Source organism: Perca flavescens, chromosome 17, assembly GCF_004354835.1.
Source record: "Perca flavescens isolate YP-PL-M2 chromosome 17, PFLA_1.0, whole genome shotgun sequence".
NCBI classification, from domain to species: domain Eukaryota; kingdom Metazoa; phylum Chordata; class Actinopteri; order Perciformes; family Percidae; genus Perca; species Perca flavescens.
This window is the reverse complement of record NC_041347.1, coordinates 8,893,177-8,914,923: the sequence shown is the minus strand read 5'-3', so window position 1 is coordinate 8,914,923 and position 21,747 is coordinate 8,893,177. Positions and strand designations below refer to the sequence as shown.

General features: G+C 42.2%; 1 protein-coding gene across 1 annotated transcript in view; it reads left to right on the top strand.

The window, feature by feature from the left end:
* The window catches only part of pdzd8 (PDZ domain containing 8), a 79,675-nt gene that overhangs the window by 12,383 nt on the left and 45,545 nt on the right, over window positions 1-21,747 (top strand). Inside the window, exons 2-3 of the mRNA XM_028603981.1 lie at window positions 3,489-3,614; window positions 9,689-9,791. Of these exons, the coding sequence (XP_028459782.1) occupies window positions 3,489-3,614; window positions 9,689-9,791 (229 nt within the window). The remainder of the gene's footprint in view (window positions 1-3,488; window positions 3,615-9,688; window positions 9,792-21,747) is intronic.

Genomic DNA, 21,747 nt, shown 5'->3' with positions numbered 1-21,747 from the left:
CGGAGTTGGCTCAGTTGTCATGGCGATGGATCTGTTGATTTGTCAGCTCTGTAGTAGGGCTGCAGCTATCGATTATTTTAGTCATCAAGTATTCTACCGATTTTTATTTAATCGAGTAAGCAGAAAGAAATACTTTAACTTTATAGTAAACGGCAATAATAGATAGATGCTAATATTTTTAAGCACAGGCCGCATTGGCCACCATGCCCCTTATTCGGTTGGCAAAAGTACATTTTAGGTGGCCAAAATGTAAATCTTTTTCGCCCCCTTCTTGCCTCTGACTCTTTGAACTGGATATGTAAGAGTTGTTCACTAAGCCCAGGTGAATGTGACTGTACAAAGCTTATCAGGGCTATTCAACTACACTGTTCAGGGGGACACGTTTTAAGAAGGCTAATACTGAGTGAGGAGACTTTCCCTCTATTTGTGGAACAATTGACTGTTTCCAGAAGCCTGACCTGACTGTGTAATATGTGTATGGACAGACCGTTAAATCAGTGTTATCAGTAATGTAGATGATTTGCCTGAACAAAGTCTACTATTTAGAACAGCAGGAGCCTCCGGCTAACGATGGAAGCACCAAGAGACCAAAATAGCAAAGGATGGGTGTGTGCTCAGACATCATGTTTTTACATTACAAAGAGTGTTTTATTAGAGCTCAGGCCTGCTGCCCTTAGGGAGCCAGTTCTCCACCAAGCGCAACACCCAACAAGTGTGGTTATGTTATCTACAAATAATGCAAACCAATGCCGATGCATTCCACACTGTGTCAGTTAAGACCTATTGAAGCTGGTGGACAGGTTTAAAAAAAAATATATCTTATCAACTCTTAATTTGCTCAGTGAAAGCCAACATTTGACTCTAAGGTCTTACTAAGGTAATATCAAAGTGTGAATTTCCTTCAAAGGTCAAGAAAGGTAATGCTTTTTCTGGCAGTTAAGATGCACAATAGGGTTTCCCCCTAGTTGGATGGATCATCTGTGTGGGCACAGTTGCATTAGTTGGTTATCTTAAAAACAGTCGGGTAGTAACTTTATGGCTCTTTTCTTTCTTTCTTTTTTTCTTTCTTTCTTTCTTGGTTGGTTATATATTCTAGTCTTTTGACTGTGTTGTGGACGTCAGAAATGTTGACAAAAGTGGTTGGTGATGTGATGGGTCTGGGTTAGCATTAGGGATGCACCGAATATTCGGCCACCAAACATTTTCGGCCGAAAATGGCCCAAAAGGGCATTTTCGATTTTCAGACGAAATACTTTTTATCACCGAAACAATACGGCCGAAATGTTGTGATGACCGAAACCGCTACCTGCACGTGTGTCAGTACCCGATCCGTTCCACCTGCAAAGCGTCTCCTAAGCCAAGAGGTTGAGACGGACCACGGAGTGAAAACAATGAGAAGTAGCTCTTAGAGTCTGTCAGCACACGTTTCAGTGACATCTATTCGGGTCCTCTGCACTTCATCGCGACTGTACTTGATCCGCGTTATAAAGACCATACTTGGATGCGGAAATAAAGCAGGGCGCACAAGAAATGATCCAGGCCGCGATGGATGCGGAGAACCCGCGTGGAGACGGAGACGGAGCAGCGCCCAGCGCAGGAGATCAGAGCGCAGAAACAAAGACTCGTCTCTCTGCACCAGATGAGGGGCATGCACCCTCGTTGTCTGATATGTTCAGTGAAATCCTGCAAGAAAGTGCCTCTAATAATAATAATAATAATAATAATAATAACCATAGGTAAGCTATTCTGTTCTTAGGCTACTATATACTGTATGTGACTATCAGATTGTAGCCATATTTCTGCTAGATATTTTTTTAATTAAACTTTAATATTAATTTATACAATGCCAATACCTTGATTTTAGTAAAGTTAGTACACAGTCATAGCTATAAATGCAATGGTATTAATAATTGGCATAATTTCTTTCGGTGTTTCGGTTTTTGGTCTTGGTTTCCTCTTTTTCGGTTTTCGGTTTTGGCCAAGAATTTTCATTTCGGTGCATCCCTAGTTAGTTATGTAGTTGTTGTTGATTATATTGTGTGAATTTTGTAAGGTTGATATGCACTTTTCCTACACTGTGTATGCTACTTTGATGCTGCTACCCATGCACCTTGTACTTGTATTTATTTGTTGTCATACTGCTAGGGCTGGGCACCGAATGTCGCTACTTTTATGGCACCTTTTATGGTATCAAAAAATTATTTATCTTTTGGTGCCAAATTTCAGTTCCAAAAGCCTGTCCTGTCCTCTACGCATATTGACAGAGCGAAGTACACAAACAAACGCACACACACGTGGGCAGAGGTGCGGACGGAGTAAACTACGTGGGCTCTGCAGTTTTGGTGAAGTCACAGTGAGTCACGGCGATGCCGATAAAGTGGTTTCAAGTGTGGTTACAGTTTACATGATGAAAATAAAACCGGCTAAAAAATAATATACAAATACGATAATAAAAAATATATTTTTTTTTTTTTTTTCCCGACATAACCGTGATGGGTCTGTCAGTTTATCTTCTATGTTGCATCTTCAAAAGTGACACTGAATTTGAAACAGAGCATTGTAATTTCTGCATCTATTATCAAAGTATTTATTAGTGATATAGTGGAAATTAGTAGAAATGTGAATATTTTAGTTAGCATGTTGATTTACGGTGTGTGCCCCTACATTTTCTGGTTGTGCCCCTAACATTTTCAGTTGGGGGCCACTGTGCTCTTAGTGAAAAAAGTTAGTCTGGAGCCCTGCATTAGTTCAATGTTGACAACAGGGCAGTCACCAAGTTTATTGTTAAAGGTTTGTGTCATTATGCAGTTTGACCTAAAAAGTCTTTGTTGTTTACATTCCTTTGCATTTTAGTTAGTTCAATATTAGCCTGTCCACAATGTCATTTTGTTTATTTGTTTATTATTTATAATATGTTCATGTTGTGGCAAAAAGGTTTCTCTTTTTTTGTTAATTTTTAAAGTTGGGATTGATACCAATCCTGAGTATCTGACTGGCGCACCCCCCATCCAAAAGCACAACCAGTTCTAATAATGTTACTCTGACTGAGCAGTGGTACCAACTGTTTTGATTCACAATTTAAGGTGGAAACTAAAAGTTTTGTGTTAATGTATTTTTGTTGATGTTGAAATGGATTTAAAAACATATGGTATCGAAAAAAGTATCGTTAGGAACCAGCATCGAAACGGAGGTATCAAAATTGGCACTGGATCAAACGATTTGGAACGATGCCTATCCCTACATACTGCAACAGTTGTGTTCCAGTTTTTACTGTGGGGGCTTACTCCCCACACACACACACACACACACACACACACACACACACACACACACACACACACACTCACTCACACACACACACCAGCCCACTGCTGCACACCCAATCGCCCTTTTGGGGACACAAATAAAGTTAAAGAAGTTGAAGTTTACATCAGTGTCATAGTGAAGATCCTGATTAAAATGGACTTTTTCCTGTGTGTCTCTCTCAGATACAAGCCCTTCTTCCCGTTCCAAGTGCAGCCTCTGCTGGCTCCGGCGTGTGATTTGGACCTGTCGATCCAGGACAACAGGCTGGTGGAGGGCCGACTCAAAGTCACCCTCACTGAATGTAGCAGGTGAGACTCTCTTTCTCTCTTTCCCACACACCCAATGGATCTGGGCACCCTTGTCCACAAATGTGTGTTTCTTGGTTTGGGCCACTTCTTTTGTTCCATTCTGGGAAAATGTAATGCTACATCATACAATTCACCGTTCGCTAAAGCCACGCCCCCTAGTTACTGTTACTATGCCCGTCAAACAATTGAGAACCAGACACATAGCCGTGGCTGGGTTGAGCTCCATACCTGTTGGTATAAGTGATTGGTTTTGGAGTACTGCAGCAGACATATCCTCCAGGGCACGACAGAAAGGGCTGCAATATTCAGTGGAGGGATGTGTTCAATGACCTCAACCTCTCGCTGAATTATCTGTGTCGATAGCAACATGTGCTTGACAGGCTAACAGCCGGTCTCACGGCAGTTCGTGTAAATGTCCACGTTATTCTTCATCTATTGATACGTGTTCACGGAGACTTTATTCTCGTTTTTTACGTGTAAATGTAACGTTATTTTCTCGGAACGGACGCCGGCAGGCGGCCGAAAAGGACTCTCCATAAGCCGGGAGGCGCCCGCGAGGGACCTGCTGGATGAGGCGGCCGAAAAAGTCGCCCCATAAGCAGGGAAGCGCCCGCGAGGCGGCCCGCTGGGGACGTGCCACAATAACGGGATGGCGGAGGTTTGGTTTAGGAATAAACTTATGGGAAAAGGGCGCCTTAAATGCCGGGAGACGTGCCGCGGATTTTCGGCTTTTTATATCACTCCCTACCATTTTTCGTGCTGTGGCCACAAAATACGCTTCACATTTACACGAACTGCCATGAGTTAGCTCGCTAGCTTTACTTACCTTGGAGCAGACATATGTAGCTAGCTATGATTATTAATCTTCGAGGCATTTAGCTGTGAGTGAGGTCGGCCACATTGTTTAATCCATTGTCGGCATCTTTCCGCTTGGGTCTTGGGCTTTGGAAAGATGAAAAAAAAACGACCCCTCCTTCTAAACTTTTGGGGTACCTGGTGTCAGACTTGCAGGTTCCATAGGCGCATCGTTTCACCATCTTGCTGAAATCGCAATGTTTGACGGGGGTCCTTCTCCTTAGTTACAGTTGCTGAGCTAGGATTGGACGAGGACCGTTCGAGGGCGGGGTTTTGCGAACGGTCGATTATATTTTAGACCATAGTGTCCTTCCAATTCAGTTTAAAACCGTTTAGAGGAGGCCCTTTACCTCTTTCAAAATAACACTACCCCCCCATTACAATACTACAACCCCGACTCCAAAACAAATTGGGACGCTGCGTAATGCGTAATTGAAACAAAATGCAATCATTTGCTGATCCTTTTTTGACATGTATTCAATTGAAAACAGTACAAAGACGAGACATTTCATGTTCAAACTGAAAAAAGTCCCTGCAACACGTTCCAAAAAGTTGGGACAGTGTTACATCGCCTTTTCTTTAACAACACTCTGGTAGCGTTTGGGAACTGAGGACACAATTGTTGAAGTTTGAAAACAAAATTCTTCCCATTCTTATTTTAAATTACAACTTCACAGAGCTCCAGACTAACTTTTTACATTGGTTGCACAGGTGCCTCAAACTTTTTCCTTTAATTGCATCAGCACATAATTGAGGTGCACCCAACATTTTTCACCACTTATTTTGGTGCAGCAAGAATACATTTTAAGCATTACCTTTGTTGTCAAACCAAGTGACACTTGGTTCTGGTATTATTCAGGTTTTAGAGGCATTCTTTAGACATGTATACAGCGCATTCGGAATATGCGTCTCAATCTGAGTTTTTACTGCAGGCTTATGGTTAGCTATGTGCGTTGCTATGGTTGCTGTACACCAACCAACCAGCCAACCGTTTGCAGGGCTGCAGACCCAATAAGAAGGAGAAACACAACTACTTTTAAACATGATCAAAGACTTGGATGTCAACAGGTTTTTTTGATATGCGCACACACATCACTACACCAACCGTTTGAAGAAGCTGGTTGAAGGAATGAAAGAGGGACGCTGTGTTCACACGGTCCAACAAGTCCTCTGCCGCTGGAAAACCTTTGGGGAAAAAAAAACATATTTGGCAGGGCTACATGTAAACGGGAATATTAGTGAAATATTCACTTTCATTAGCCATGGAAACAGCTTAGTCGGAATATCGTCTTTTTCGGATTAAGGGCAATAACCGGAATATTATGTGCATGTAAACATAGTCATTGTGAACAACCTTGGCGGTAGGACCCTTCAGCTCCATCTATACGTGAATTGATGTGGACATTTATCTGTTGTGATAAATGTGTGTGCTTATTTACTCCACTCTCTGCCAAGCAACTCTAGTTAATGTTTGTTTTCCAAAACAAGTTGGTTTTATAGTCAAACTAAGAAAAAAAGACAAATTTGAAGGTTATATATTGTACACACAACATATTGTGATAAGTTGCTGGAAGCGATGTTTCCCACAGGTTTACAATTTATTCATGGTCAGCTGCTAAACTGGATTACACTCAAAAACCTCTGATTCAAAGTCAATTCGTCCAATTCTGCTGTTGTGGCAGACCTTTTTGATCAATCAGCATTTCAAAATCTGTTCCATGCTGACTTCAGTGAGAAAATTATAAAATAAAAACAATATCTAATTGAATCTGCCACCCATATGGATTCTACATAAGGGTACACTGATTAAATAATCTAAAAGTAATCTGAATTTGAAATGTAACTGTTTCCTTATCATCTTTGCGCCTTGCGCCAGTTAGGGCTGTGACGGTATAGTTTTTTTCTTACCGGGGTGAAGAAGCAACGTATCATCGCGGTATGGCGGTTAACCGCAACCCCCTTAAGAGAGTAGCGTAAGTTAGAGCAAGAATAGCAGGGTGCCTTAAGTGTGTGATGTCAGTGCTCGTGTGGTCGCGCAAGGAGAGCGAGCGGTAACGGAGAGTAGTGTACGAGTGCAGCTGTGAGGAAAAGTGAGAGGAAAAAGAGATAACAAAGATGATGTAAAGTGAGTTAAACGTGAACAATAAAATGACAAGCTTCTCAAGACACGGTGGCTTTATCTGTTGTCAATACTGCCAGTAGAGTGGATAGCGTTACCCCCGAAAAAGCATCGGCTTAAACCATACAACATATGTTGCAGTCATAGACTGTATAAAAAGATTGCAGTGTTTCCATTTCAGCTCAATGTGAGAGTCTTTACTGTGTCTTGCTGTCATTTAAGGCCGCGTTGCCTTTTCTCCTCTCCGTTGATCTATTCCACAGACAGTTCCGAAAACTCTATTGTTGATAAAGTTAAAAATAAAGTAATTGTTAGCCGACAATGGCGAGTGCAGACACTTGGCAGCACAGCGGTCTAGCAGCTGAGCAGACAGAGAGCAGAGAGGGCAACTCGGCACTCCGCTAACTTGTTGCTCTCACTACCAACATGAGCTGCTCTGTTTAGGCTACAAAACGTGCATGCAGGCTGACATTTAACCGTGCGGTTTTGTCAGGATTAATCTATAAACAGAAGGAAACTCCGCTAGCTGCTAGGCTAAAGTGCAATGGTAAACACTGCAAACAAATATATTATCACTTCGGCTCAAACCGCGATGAAAACACCCACCACCTACAATACAAGTGCACAACACCGTAATCAACGAACAACATAAATGAGACCATAAACAACATACACTATGTGGCTCCTACACAGTCGATGAGGATAACTAAACAAAGATTGTTGCTTTCATAATATTTAATATCACACGACATGTGTTCTCCTGTAACCTTCGGCAGCAAAAAGTAAAAAAAAAAAAAAAAAAATGTGGTGATGGCCGCGGTGATTGCGGTGATGCGGTTATTGTCACAACCCTAGCGCAAGTGCCAGCTGCCATTATATAGCGTCTTCAGACCCTACAGCATCTACAAAGCCACACTCTTGCTCAGCAGGCTCGTGTGTGTGTGTGTGTGTGTGTGTGTGTGTGTGTGTGTGTGTGTGTGTGTGTGTGTGTGTGTGTGTGTGTGTGTGTGTGTGTGTGTGTGTGTGTGTGTGTGTGTGTGTGTGTGTGTGTGTGTGTGTGTGTGTGTGTGTGTGTGTGTGTGTGTGTGTGTGTGTGTGTGTGTGTCCACAGGATGATCTGATTAGGCTCATCCATTAATAATTCATTTAATGGGCAATTCCTTCCCATTAGAATTATACAGAGACTTTTCTTCCCCTACCCTCTTACATTACCTTCTATATCAGCAAGTTTGGGGACTGTTTTCTACCTGGCCTACCAATTTGAGTGTTTAATTAGATCCAATTACACACTTGCTGTATAGGTGATTGTTAGAGGTTTCCTGTGTCAAACATATCAGGTGTAGTATGCTGCAAATGTCCAGCAGGCGGAGTTATCCGCCCATTTAGCATGAAATGTGAAATCTTACAAAGAAAATAGTTGATATGTGCTGAGGTAAGTCAACATCTTATCTCTGAAGATGATCATACTGTTATCACACTATTGCTAAAATATTGCAGCGTTTCTTTCGAGGCACACTGCATTTCAGACTGAGGAAGTCGAGGAGTTCCTTTTCTTAAGTGTCTGCTGCATTCTTCTCCTCGGCACAGCAGGGGGCAGCAGGAGCTAAAGATCCACTGTTGTGATCTCATCTTTTCTTTCCAGTATCACAGTACAGCAAGGTATTAGTACTGTTTGGAGTCCAGCTTGATCATTTGCAAATCAATCAATTGGTCAATCAACCAAAAATTAATCTGCAATAATTTTCATAATCTTGTTAACTGTATGAGTCATTTTTCGAGCAAATATGCCAAAAATCAGCTCATTCTAGCTTCTCAAATGTGAAGATCTCATAATAGTAAATTAAATATCTTGCAAGCTGAATATATTTGAAATGCTGTTTGGACAAAACAAACAATTTGAAGATGTTGCCTTGGGCTCTGGGAACTCGTGATGGGTGTTTATTATTTCCTGACATTTTATAGGCCACACATGTAATTGATTAATCAACAAAAAATTCAGCAGATGAACAGATGATGATTTTTCCATCCTGCTGACCGAAAACAAATGGGGAAAGTTGGGTTTGCAAATATAGAGAGTACTTTTGTCCCATAAATAATCTTTGTGATTTAGTATCGCTCTTTCATTAGTTTGGGGATGGGTTAAACAATAAAGATTTGACAAAGCCTTCTCCTTCAGCCACAGAAGACAATATATAGCTGTTCTCCCAAGTGGAGCAGAGCTGTGGTCAGTAAACTGATCTCTAAAATATCAGCGGAGGGCCCCTTTAAGGTAAGATGGAGGCCACCATGCTGAGGAAGATGGATGAAGTGCAGCTAATGTATAAAGAAAAGACAAACTATTATCTGAGGAATAAAATTGTCACACTAGGATTTTATAAATGTGGAGATGAGACCACGTTCCTTTAGTAGAACTCGGATGATTAATCACTTAATCGATAAGTTGATCAACAAAGTTTCCTGGTAACAGTTTTGTGATGAATTAAGTCATGTGTGAAGTCACTTGTCAAGCAAGTTCAATCATTGTGGTTGCAGGTTCTCCAATATGACCATTTGTAGGCCTATAGGATTTTTTAACTGTAATTAATTGCTAACATTATCATTAAGGTTATTTAAGGCGTATGACTATGCCAAATTGTTAAGTAAATGACAAGGGGGGGATACAGTTAAAATAATTGTTTTTATCATAATAAAGAGGCTTTGTTTACTTCATAGGCTGTATATTTATGTTATTACATTATCTGGGTCACATATTTTTGATATTATTGATATGATAAGCTTGGAGGCATACGATTCCGATAGATCAGACAATTTAGAAGCAGTTCTTAAGTGTCATCAGATTTTAAATTAAATGTTGCTAAATTCTGATTGGTGCACAGAAATGTGTGACATCATCTTTTTTTCCCCCAGCATTCTGGCCACTTCAAACCAGTGAAAAGAGCACACAGAAAATGACACTGGTTATGGGCTTTCAGGGCCTTTTAAGACAAGATATTTAAAGAACACAAGGCATCAAATGCAACAAAGATTTGACTCCTTGGCTGCTTGTGAATGTCTTTGTGCCAGAAGCTCACAGTTGCTCTCTTCTTTCCTGTGCCTGCAGACTGTTCATCCTGGGCTCCTATGACAGAGAAATCTATGTCCACTGCACCCTGGAGCTGAGCACTCACCAGTGGAAGGAGAAGACTCGCAGCTCCATCAAACGGGTGGGTTCAACTCTTTTAACATCGACTTGACTTCTCTTTCTCCTTTGTTTTCAATCTCATTCCTCGGATTTAGGATTGCAGGGAATCATGCTTCAAGGTACAGGAAACTATTTTTTAGAATTGTGCATTTTTCCCCCACATCTATATAAAAGTATACATTTGATGTACTCTGCAAAGTGTTTAAAGTTCAAAAAGTTAATGGTTAAATATTACCTAAACCTTTGACATGCTCATCAAAGTCCAGATGCTGGGGTGGTAGGGGTGTTTCTATGTGTTTCAAATACAATTAAAACACAGATGACATTGAGACAAATCCTCGTGGTTTAGTTTGTTAGGACAAAGTCAATTGTGGTGCACAGTGTACATGTGACAGAGGAATCCCACAGCCTTAACCCAAACTAAATATACAACAAAGCAGCTCCACCATGGTCCACCCAATAAGAAACCAGATTGAAACTGATGGAGTATCAATAAACTGGAGAAATGGAGCTGGCTTATGTGTAGGGCCACCACCAATACCGGGACTTCGATACGGATTCCTGAACGATGAGATTTACTCCTTAGGTCTTGAATGACGAGGCATTTTTTGATACTCAATACTTGAAAGGCAATTCGGTCGGTGCCTAAAAAGTACTGAATTGAGTACCCAGCCCTACTTGGGGGGGGGGAGAGAATTACAAATGTACTGGTAACTTTTTCTGCCAAAAGGCATCCTTTTGTGATTAATTACATGCCACTTTGCAACACAGTAATACAGCAGAAACCTTATTTATTGATATATCCATATTAATCCAGCTTAATGTTACTACAATGTATGTTCTTGTTGACAAGTAGCTAACATTAATGCTAGCTAATGCTTGGTGGATAACATTATAGAGTTACAACATTGTTCAACACGCTCATAAAGTTATTAGTAGTATGATTGTTTTGACCATGGATAAAAGCAGCACTGCGCTAACCCACAAATAAGTTCACTAGTAACGTTAGCTGTATAGATAGAAGATTACTCTAATGCTAATTTAGCCAGCTAGCACACTCCGGTCTGCCTGCCTCACTCCCCCGGCACAAAGAGACTTCATTCGAGATGATAGCTGACAACACAGCCGGGACACGTAGCAATAGCTAGTTACTGTCAGCCCAAGCCGGTGCCGTGTGCTTATGACGCTAACGGCAGTTTAATGAAGCGTCGGGAGAATATCAGACCCAGGCATCCTAGTCACAACATCGGCCGAATTTCTCCCCCCTTCGCGTTTAGCTGTTTACAGTTGGCTAGCTAAATTAACCCAACAAAAGGTGGGTTAAGCACAAAAACGAATAGTTAAGATTACAGAAAAGTGAAGGGGGAGATTGGCCAGCTGGGAGATGTTCTCCTGCCGCTGACAACGGCAATAGAACATCCTCGCCATCCTGGAGATTGCCCCGGCAATCCCAACCCACACCCGTCTCTCAGTGTGGTTTTAAAACCTGCTAATGTTAGCCGCTAATGTTAGCTTGCTGGCTCACTAGCTAACTGGTCAGCTAGCTACCAATACAGATTGAATCAAGAAAAACTTAATTATGTTGGGGAAACTGCAGTTTTTATTAGCATTACATGAATAAACGTTACATAACGTAACGTGAATAAACTTGAACGGGTAGACTTGTCCGTGAACAGATGCAGTCTAATCAACGATAGTGTTTAGCAATAAAAACTCCCATAATTCCACGCAACTTCCCAACGTCATCAAACGTCTGTTTACAATCCATTGTTTTGGTTGAGAGACCCCTAGCGGCAGAAAGTTACATATTGTACGTTTAAAACTGGAGCTTTTTAAACCCTTCCTCTACTACCACATATTGGACATCTTGTCTTATTGACACATTAATAAAAGCTCATTTTCATCTCCTTTGCACTGATGAGAGTGTCCCATTGTTGACATTTTGAGCAGCGATAACATTTTCATGCCCCTCCGGCGAACCTTTTCTAATTGCTGCAATTTAGAGATATTACAGTTATCACATCAGGCTGGTTTGGAAGTGACTAATGAGCGTTTGAGAGTGAAATGTCAGCCCTAATTACTGGCTCTGGCTCCAGCGAAGCCACACACTCCTGAATGCCATTTGCAATGGCTCAAAGATTATTTTTTTATTGTTGAGCAGTTATTGTTCTGCACTGTGCTTTCATGTAATGTTGAATGACTTTGGAGGAGTTGAATGCTTGTCCAGCAGGGGGCAGTAAAATATCAGCCCTTCCTCTCAAAACTAACAACACCATATTCCTTTGTAATTTCTCTTATTCCAAAACAGCAGCTTATTGTACCTTTTATAAAATTGGTGCCATATGTTTCTGTTTTATTGTCCTGGAGTTCAGGGTAACATTTACTTTGCAAATACAAACTGAAATATGGCACATTAGTTTAATTCTGTAACTGTTGTTGGGAAACATCTGGCCAGGTTCCAACTGAAATCAAAAGCTACAATGTGGGGTAGTTAGACCTGCGTTCAGTTGTTGGGTTTGTTGAAGTTTTAGTAAGGCTTAATGTTGGGTCACAGTTTGGTTTATTTTCTGTACCAAAAAGACTGCTTAAAAACTGGGCAATGTAACTTCTGTTTTTTCCAATATAAAGATTCATCAAGCTGTACACCTAGACTGTGTGGACTGTGCTTTATTAATAGTATTACTAATTATTATATTTAAAGACTGAGAACACGTTTTCTTAATAGAGAGATAATTTGTTACAGTTAAACCAATCACTTATCAGCTAATAATAAATTAGACAGTTTGTTAGAAACATTACATAAATCATTAATATAAATTCAAAATAATAATGGCCCAAGAACCGATCCTTGAGGTACTTCACAAGTGATATAACAAAAAGAAGATTTAATGTAAGAGAAACAGTTTTCTGTGTTTTTAAGATAACTCGAAAACCAGAGCAATCGTAGGCCTTCCAGCCTGGAACTGCAGTGTCTTTGTACAATAAATCCCTACTGATGAATCCATAAATCAAGTTACATTATGTTAGATATCTCCGCATTGCATCAAGCTAGCATTGTTCTGATGCTAGTCTAACAGCTGGGTTTTCCAAAGAGGGCTTCCACGCAATCATGGGTCTTCCAGAATCTTAGTAATCCAGCCTGGAACTGCAGTGTCCTTTCAGAGACTTTGCACACTAAATCCAGAATGATACTTCCCTATCTGAACGATTATTTATTCATCTTCCCTATCTGAACGATTATTTATGCATCTTATCGTATGAAAAGGTATCGCTTTACTGACCAATCAGAGGCTGTTTTCCTGAATGTGTAAGAGATTGATCTCTAAATGCACTGCGCCGTGATGTCTACAGTGGGGGAAATAAGTATTTGACCCCTTGCTGATTTTGCAGGTTTGCCCACTTACAAAGAATGCAAAAATCTACAATTTTAATCATATGTACATTCTAACAGTGAAAGACAGAATCCCAAAGAAAATTCCAGAAAATCACATCATATGAATTTATTAAAATTGATAACCATCTGATGAGGAAAAACAAGTATTTGACCCCCTGGACAAACAGCAAGTATTCTGGCTCCTACAAGCCAGTTAGTCTTTCTTTAAGACACAGCCCCAATCCGAACCAATTATCTACATTAAATACACCTGCCTCACCTCGTTACCTGTATAAAAGACACCTGTCAACACCCAAACAACCAGCATCCAACATCACCACCATGGGCAAGACCAAAGAGCTTTCTACGGACATCAGAGACAAGATTGTTGATCTGCACAAGGCTGGGATGGGCTACAAGAGAATCGGAAAGCAACTTGGAGAGAAAAGATCAACTGTCGGTGCAGTTATCAGGAAATGGAAGAACCACCACACCACCGCCAACCTCCCTCGGTCTGGGCCTCCACACAAGATCTTGCCTCGTGGGCGTCCCCTGATCATGCGAACGGTGAGGAATCATCCCAAAACCACAAGGGGGAACTGATGAATCAACTGAAGGCAGCTGGGACCACAGTTACAAAAGAAACGGTTGGTAACACACTACGCCGTCATGGATTGAAATCCTGCAGCGCACGCAAGGTCCCCCTGCTCAAGAAGAAACATGTACAGGCCCGCATGAAGTTTGCCATTCACCACCTGGACGACTCAGAAGAGGCCTGGAAGAAGGTGATGTGGTCAGATGAGACCAAAATAGAAATTTTTGGCCTCAACTCAACTCGTCGTGTTTGGAGGGCAAAGAACACCGAGTACAACCCAAAGAACACCATCCCCACCATCAAGCATGGTGGTGGCAACATCATGCTTTGGGTTTGCTTTTCAGCCAAGGGGACGGGACAACTCCATCGTATTGAGGGGAGGATGGACGGGGCCATGTATCGTGGAATTCTGGACCGACATCTCCTTCCCTCAGTGAGAGAGCTGAAGATGGGTCGAGGATGGGTGTTTCAGCACGACAACGACCCTAAGCACACCGCCAAAGCAACAAAAGAGTGGCTGAAGAAGAAGCACATCAAGGTTCTGGAGTGGCCTAGCCAGTCTCCAGACCTGAATCCGATTGAAAATCTTTGGAGGGAGCTTAAAATGTGAGTTGCCAGGCGACAACCTCGGAACCTGAATGATTTGGAGGCTGTCTGCAGGGAGGAGTGGGCCAACATCCCTGCCGAAATGTGCACAAACCTTGTCACCAACTATAAAAACCGTTTGACATCTGTGCTGGCCAATAATGGCTTTTGTACAAAATATTAACATGCTGTTTGTCCAGGGGGTCAAATACTTGTTTTTCCTCATCAGATGGTTATCAATTTTAATAAATTCATATGATGTGATTTTCTGGAATTTTCTTTGGGATTCTGTCTTTCACTGTTAGAATGTACATATGATTAAAATTGTAGATTTTTGCATTCTTTGTAAGTGGGCAAACCTGCAAAATCAGCAAGGGGTCAAATACTTATTTCCCCCACTGTATGTGGGTGTGACCCAGCACTCTTACTGATTACTGATGTACATCCTCATATCCTGTCAGATTTATGCCTACTATTATTGACCGTAGCACCTGAAATGTGTAACTTTGCTACTACATACGCTAAACGTGAAACGTACAAGCTGAAATAATGGTATAACCGTGTAAATGTAATAAATGCGTATGAAATTAACTGATGACACAATACAGTAACGTGAGCTATTTAAATTAGCTCATACATGGTTAAACCTCATTGGCTCTTCCCAGTGTATCTCCATGTGTACTTGGTCCACAGCAATCCCACCAATCAGTCCCAAAACGTCCCAGATAGAGCGGAAATGACCTAAACATATTCTTTATAAATCTTTACAATCATTCCCTGAAAGAACCAAGCAGGTCTGACTTGTTGCTCCATCCAAATGTTCTTAAAGACATTTTCAGTGTGTAGCTCGCTAGCTACAAGTTTGTTGTTGTTATTTCCTGAAGAGAACGGAGTTTGAGAATGGAGACACACAGAGAGAGGAAGGTGAGGGACAAAGGCTGACTTCAGATGTCAGGCTTTATCCTGGAAATGTACTCCCATTAATGCAGACTATTTTTAGATAGTATTATAAGGCGTGCGCCCAGGGTGCATTGAGCACAGATGTCTAGTTTTCATTGGGTTTTTACATATTTTATGTGACTTATTGACAGGTAAATGGACAGGAAGTGATCTCTTGAGAAAGGCAGCTTGCTCAGCAAATAGATTAATCTGTGCGTGCATGTGTGCGTGTGTTTTTCAGAGCTGCAAGTCATTCAGGCAGCCCTGATGTATAAATGAGTGTGATTTGGCCTCCTGATGTTTCAGAGCAGACAGGAAGAAATGTATATTAGGTTTTTATTATTTCTGCTTCAAACTATATTTATTTAATAATTATTTAATACTTTAAACTGGTTTAAGGCTAATTATTTACAGAGTTGCACAATGAAATGCAGTTGTAATTCCTTTGTAACACAAAAAAACAGTAGTGCATTCCTCTAGTTTGTGTTCTGAATGTGCATAAGGTATGTAAACGGCAACAACAACAAGACTGGTGAATTTTCTGGAAAGATAATATGGTCGGCCTCTTAACATTAATAATTCTACATCAGGAAACACTGTCCATCACCTTTGACTAAGATTGAGCATCATTGATGTCAAATTGTGTCCATTAATCTTGTACAGGCTATGTGTACTCAAGTATTTGGGATGGAAAGGAGAATATCTGTTCATTATCCATTACTAGCTTTCTTGTGATGCACTCTATCACAAAGTCCAAATTCCCCTTTACAAAACAAAAATTGGCCTCTAAGAAAAAGCCATTTGCTACACAACAAAAATGCAGTTTTTGCACATGCACACCTTAAATCTATGCAAACATAAACATATGCAGACCTTTCCCAAGAACTTATCCCATGGTCAGTAAAGGAGCAACCAGCAATCCAATGAGAACCGGTAATGAATATGTGAACCGTTCTCCCCCCAACACTCAACCTATCCAGCCATCAGCACAGCCCTCTCCAAGTGGACCCACTTCAAAGCACTTGTATCCCTTTTTTGTTAAGATACGCATAGAAATGCAGATTCACGGTGGCATTTGAGCCTGATTTATCAGACTTCTCCAGTCTGCATGTCCCCAGCAGGACTCTGTAGTAAGGATTAAAGGCTATACCATCTGGAAAAGGTCAATTCGCCAAATCTTTCTCGCTCTCTCCCTTTTCCCCATGATGATTGCCAGATATGAGCCTCCCTCTCTTCTCTGATGAAAACACCCGCTTGCGTATGTTGATGCTTTTTATGCCATTTTAATATTTCCTCATTTTAACAAGTGTGAGCCACTTGCTCCTGCTTTTACTGCACCATGTTTCTGTTTTCTCAAAAGCAGACCCGCTCTCATCAGGAAGGGTGCTTGGACTGTGTTCAACATGTTTTTTCAGTTTCTATCTCGCAGCTTCCGGATATCACTGTTGAGTTTTGTGGTTCCACGCACAATAGAAAGTCACAATACCGGTGTTGAATGGGACTGAGAGACATAGGCTGCTTTTTAATGAGCTCTTCAGGCTTGCTCAGTGTTTACATTGCCTAATATTATTTGATTTGGTTATTTATTAGTGGAGAGGATTTGCTTTACTATCTACTACATGCAGTCACAAACTGTATGCTTGAACATCAATGTTGGGTAGCTTAACATGATTAACTAGGGCTCTACAGAATACCATTTTTGAGCTTCGAAGCTTAGGTACTTTTCAACAGCGAATATTCAATGCTTTGGTAGCAGCGGCGGGGGAAATCAACATTTCTGACGGCACTTGAAGGCGGCTTCATTTCATGGAAAAAGAGAGAAAAATAAAAGGCGATGTAGCGACCTTTGTTGTTGGGAGGACACAGTCACCTGTTGTTACACAAACTCCTGGGCAGTTCAGTGCTTGAGTTTCGCTTTGACCTTTTTATAGTGTTTAAAACATTTTTACAGTAAGGTTATGGAACTGGCACACCGCGATACGGACAAACAAGTCTGATGGTTGGTTAACGTTACATTATTGTCCAAAGCAGGGTGTCGTAGTGTCGCTTTTCTTGTTGAGTCTGACTTCACTTTTTGCTGCAGGTATTCAAAACAAACAGAAAGACCTGCGTTTTTACTTTAGTATTTACTGTAGCATTCATTCACCTTACAGACTGACACGCCAATTTGTATGCCATTTTGGCGTGTTATCAAGACGCATAATCGCTTTTTAGCGTGTTTATCAACGCCGTTCGACCGCCATTGACCTACATTACGTGTGAATTTTCACCGTAGCAAGTAGTATGAAAGGACGTAAGTCCGTGGACGGAGGTTGGTTGGGGGGGTGGATGGGTAAAACACAGGACTTTTACACAGGAGAGCCGGGCTTGCGTCCCACATGTGCCGATTTTTAACCGTTTATATAAAATAAAGGTTTAAGCCTTCCCCAATGTTTCTTTCCTAAACCCATCCGTTTGTTTTCCTAAGCGTGTGATGTTGGTCACCGTCGTGTTTTTTTTTTTTTTTTGTGTTACTAAAGCCTTTCCCAATTTTTTTAAGCACCAGTTGCAATGCCATTTTTAGACTAGACTTGTATGTAATATATTAGACCTGTGTTCGCAATGTACCACATTACATTGTCAAATTTAAAGCATTTATTAACAACATTATTTAACAATAACATGTCTTCTTTATTTGTCAATAAAGTAAAAAGAAAAAAAAAAGGGCGACTCGGGCAGTCCGTTAACTTGTTTCTGTCTGTAATATAACCAATATCAGCTGCTCTGTTGAGGCTACAAAAGTGCATGCAGGCTGAAATTCAATATCATTGTCCATCGTGATGGCTGGCCGACATCACGATGGAGAGCCACCATCGTGATGCACCCCCCACTAATCCTAGTCGCGGGCGCTGGACAAGTGCGTCGGTCTTAAACTAGCAAAGACACAAAGACAGGACATATGTTGTGTCTTTGCTCCTTAAGTGGAAGCTACTTTTTCCCCCTTTTACGTGCAACCTATTTGTAAAAAAGACCATGGCTTTGACTGCTGATTGGCTGTAGTGATACATTCTCTCTCTCTCCCTGTCGGGTGTAGCTCGCTCTACCTTCTAGTAACGTTGGACACAGCGGTCTTGAGTGAGAGAGAAAAAAGCGTTAAAAGTGGAACACTATCACACTTTCCTTTCTCCCCTCATTGGACTAAGTTTGTCGACACTACTCTGTGTGTGCATCAATAAGTAAGTCTGAGGTCCTGTAGGTACGGGACGATGTTATGCAGGATTTATGAATGTACGTTAGCAACAGGCTAATTCACGACGGTGCTATTTTATGTGTGAGCTAATATTGCGCATCTGTTCATGTGCGCTGCAAGAGTTATGTTTCTGTTTATTGAATGCGTTATTCAGTGCAAACATAACGGTGAATGTAGTTTAAACTCCGTAATGATGGTATGTTAAGTTATTACTGTCGCTCTGTTGAAGGCAAACGTCCCACTGTACTGTCGCTACGCAGATCAGGACATCTGATTGATTTTACTGCACCGTACTTAAGTGAAAGTAGGTCAAGTTGTAAAACCTACCAGCAGGGCACCATTTACTGAGGGCATTTAAATGTATCTCTAAAATGGGTCTCCAGCATCTGCAGTTGCCATGGTAACTTTTGATTGGCTGTAGCTAAGTTACAGGAGGTTGACTGACTGGCAGCACTTAAACACGTGTGTTTTTTTTTTTTTTCTGCTTGACAAGCCGACCGGACATGACATGGGGGCTTGGCAGTATCGACGATTTAATTTTTTTTATTCGATTTTCAAGATTGTGACTTAATTTCGAACCCCTTGACACCCTTAACTGCTACTTTTTTGCAGAGAAAGTTCTTTTATGGAATAAAATCCCATGTAAAATCATTTTATTACAGGAAAAGGTATATTTTAACCTGACATGTTCTGACATGTTTCATAATAGTATTTAACCACAAAAGTTCTAAACTTTTGTCAATATGGACATGCTGTACATCGTTTGATTGGTAAAATTTTCTGCAATTCAATCATTCAGTTCATTTTACTGAAATCATAAGCACCAAAGCATTATTATTGATCTTAGTGCTCATGCTATTGGGGAAAAGAAAAATGATGACTCTTCCCTAACTGTACGCTGTCCTAAACGCTCAATCCTCGTCCATTCCTGGCTAATTTGTATTCCTCTAGTCCGTAAGTGTCCACAGATCAAAAGGATAACGAGGTTTGTTTCAAAAGAATTAATCCAGTATATGAATATTGTCGTGTAGAATCCATGCTAATTTTCTGCTAACTGTCTGCTAACTTCATTAGCCGATCTCGTTCCGTCTGAAATAATATATTTCTCCTTGCCCTGCACCGTGTTGCTGGGTATGTTTGTTTTCCTCAGGTTGCTGCCTACACAATGAAAATATCCCCACCTTTTTCTGTTTAATTTTCACCCCGCTAGAGCCCCCGACGTCCAGCAAGCGCTCCCACTGTGGAGCGTCAATATGCTGCGTCATCTCTCTGAGCAGCTATCTTAGAAAAAGCTGTTATTGGCTATTTACATGTCAATTATGGCAGTTGTAGCCAATCACATTCCCTTTCCAACGGTATATAGCATGATAAGAATATCCAATGGGAACCAGTCCAAATTAATGGGTAACAGACCTAAGCCCCGCCTCCCAGAGCCAGCATACGCATACATGTGATTTATGAGAAAAAAATATGTTCAACAGTGTTGATATGAATGTAAAAAGGTTTTGTAAGTCCATCCATCCATCCATCCATCTTCGTCCGCTTATCCGGTGTCGGGTCGCGGGGGGAGCAGTTCCAGCAGGGGACCCCAAACTTCCCTTTCCCGAGCAACATTAACCAGCTCCGACTGGGGATCCCGAGCGTTCCCAGGCCAGGTTGGAGATATAATCCCTCCACCTAGTCCTGGGTCTTCCCGAGGCCTCCTCCCAGCTGGGCGTGCCTGGAACACCTCCCTAGGGAGGCGCCCAGGGGCATCCTTACCAGATGCCCGAACCACCTCAACTGGCTCCTTTCGACGCAAAGAGCAGCGGCTCTCCGAGCTCCTCACGGATGACTGAGCTTCTCACCCTATCTCTAAGGGAGACGCCAGCCACCCTCCTGAGGAAACCCATTTCAGCCGCTTGTACCCTGGATCTCGTTCTTTTCGGTCATGACCCAGCCTTCATGACCATAGGTGAGGGTAGGAACGAAAACTGACCGGTAGATCGAGAGCTTTGCCTTCTGGCTAAGCTCTCTTTTCGTCTCAACGGTGCGATAGATTGAATGCAATACCGCACCCGCTGCGCGATTCTCCGACCAATCTCCCGCTCCCTTGTCCCCTCACTCGCGAACACAACCCCAAGGTACTTGAACTCCTTCACTTGGGGTAAGGACTCATTCCCTACCTGGAGAAGGCATTCCATCGGTTTCCTGCTGAGAACCATGGCCTCAGATTTAGAGGTGCTGATCCTCATCCCAACCGCTTCACACTCGGTTGCGAACCGATCCAGTGAGTGCTGAAGGTCGCAGGCCGATGATGCCATCAGGACCACATCATCTGCAAAGAGCAGCGATGAGATCCCCAGCCCACCAAACTGCAAACCCTCCCCACCCGACTACGCCTCGATATCCTGTCCATAAATACTACAAACAGGATTGGTGACAAAGCGCAGCCCTGGCGGAGGCCAACCCTCACCTGAAACGAGTCCGACTTACTACCGAGAACCCGGACACAGCTCTCGCTTTGGTTGTACAGAGATTGGATGGCCCTGAGAAGAGACCCCCTCACCCCATACTCCCGCAGCACCTCCCACAGTATCTCCCGGGGACCCGGTCATACGCCTTCTCCAAATCCACAAAACACATGTAGACCGGTTGGGCATACTCCCAGGCTCCCTCCAGGATCCTTGCGAGTGAAGAGCTGGTCCGTTGTTCCACGACCAGGACGGAATCCGCATTGTTCCTCCTCAACCCGAGGTTCGACTATCGGCCGAACCCTCCTTTCCAGCACCTTGGAGTAGACTTTACCAGGGAGGCTGAGAAGTGTGATACCCCTATAATTGGCACACACCCTCTGGTCCCCCTTTTTAAAAAGGGGAACCACCACCCCAGTCTGCCACTCCTTTGGCACCGTCCCAAACTTCCACGCAATGTTGAAAAGGCGTGTCAACCAGGACAGCCCCTCCACACCCAGAGCCTTGAGCATTTCTGGACGGATCTCATCAATCCCCGGGGCTTTGCCACTGTGTAGTTGTTTGACTACATCAGTGACTTCCGCCTGGGAAATCGGCGACAATCCCCCATTATCCTCCAGCTCTGCCTCTAACATAGAGGGCGTATTAGTCGGATTCAGGAGTTCCTCAAAGTGCTCCTTCCACCGCCCTATTACCTCCTCAGTTGAGGTCAACAGTGTCCCATCCTTACTGTACACAGCTTGGATGGTTCCCCGCCTCCCCTCCTGAGGTGGCGAACAGTTTTCCAGAAGCACTTTGGTGCCG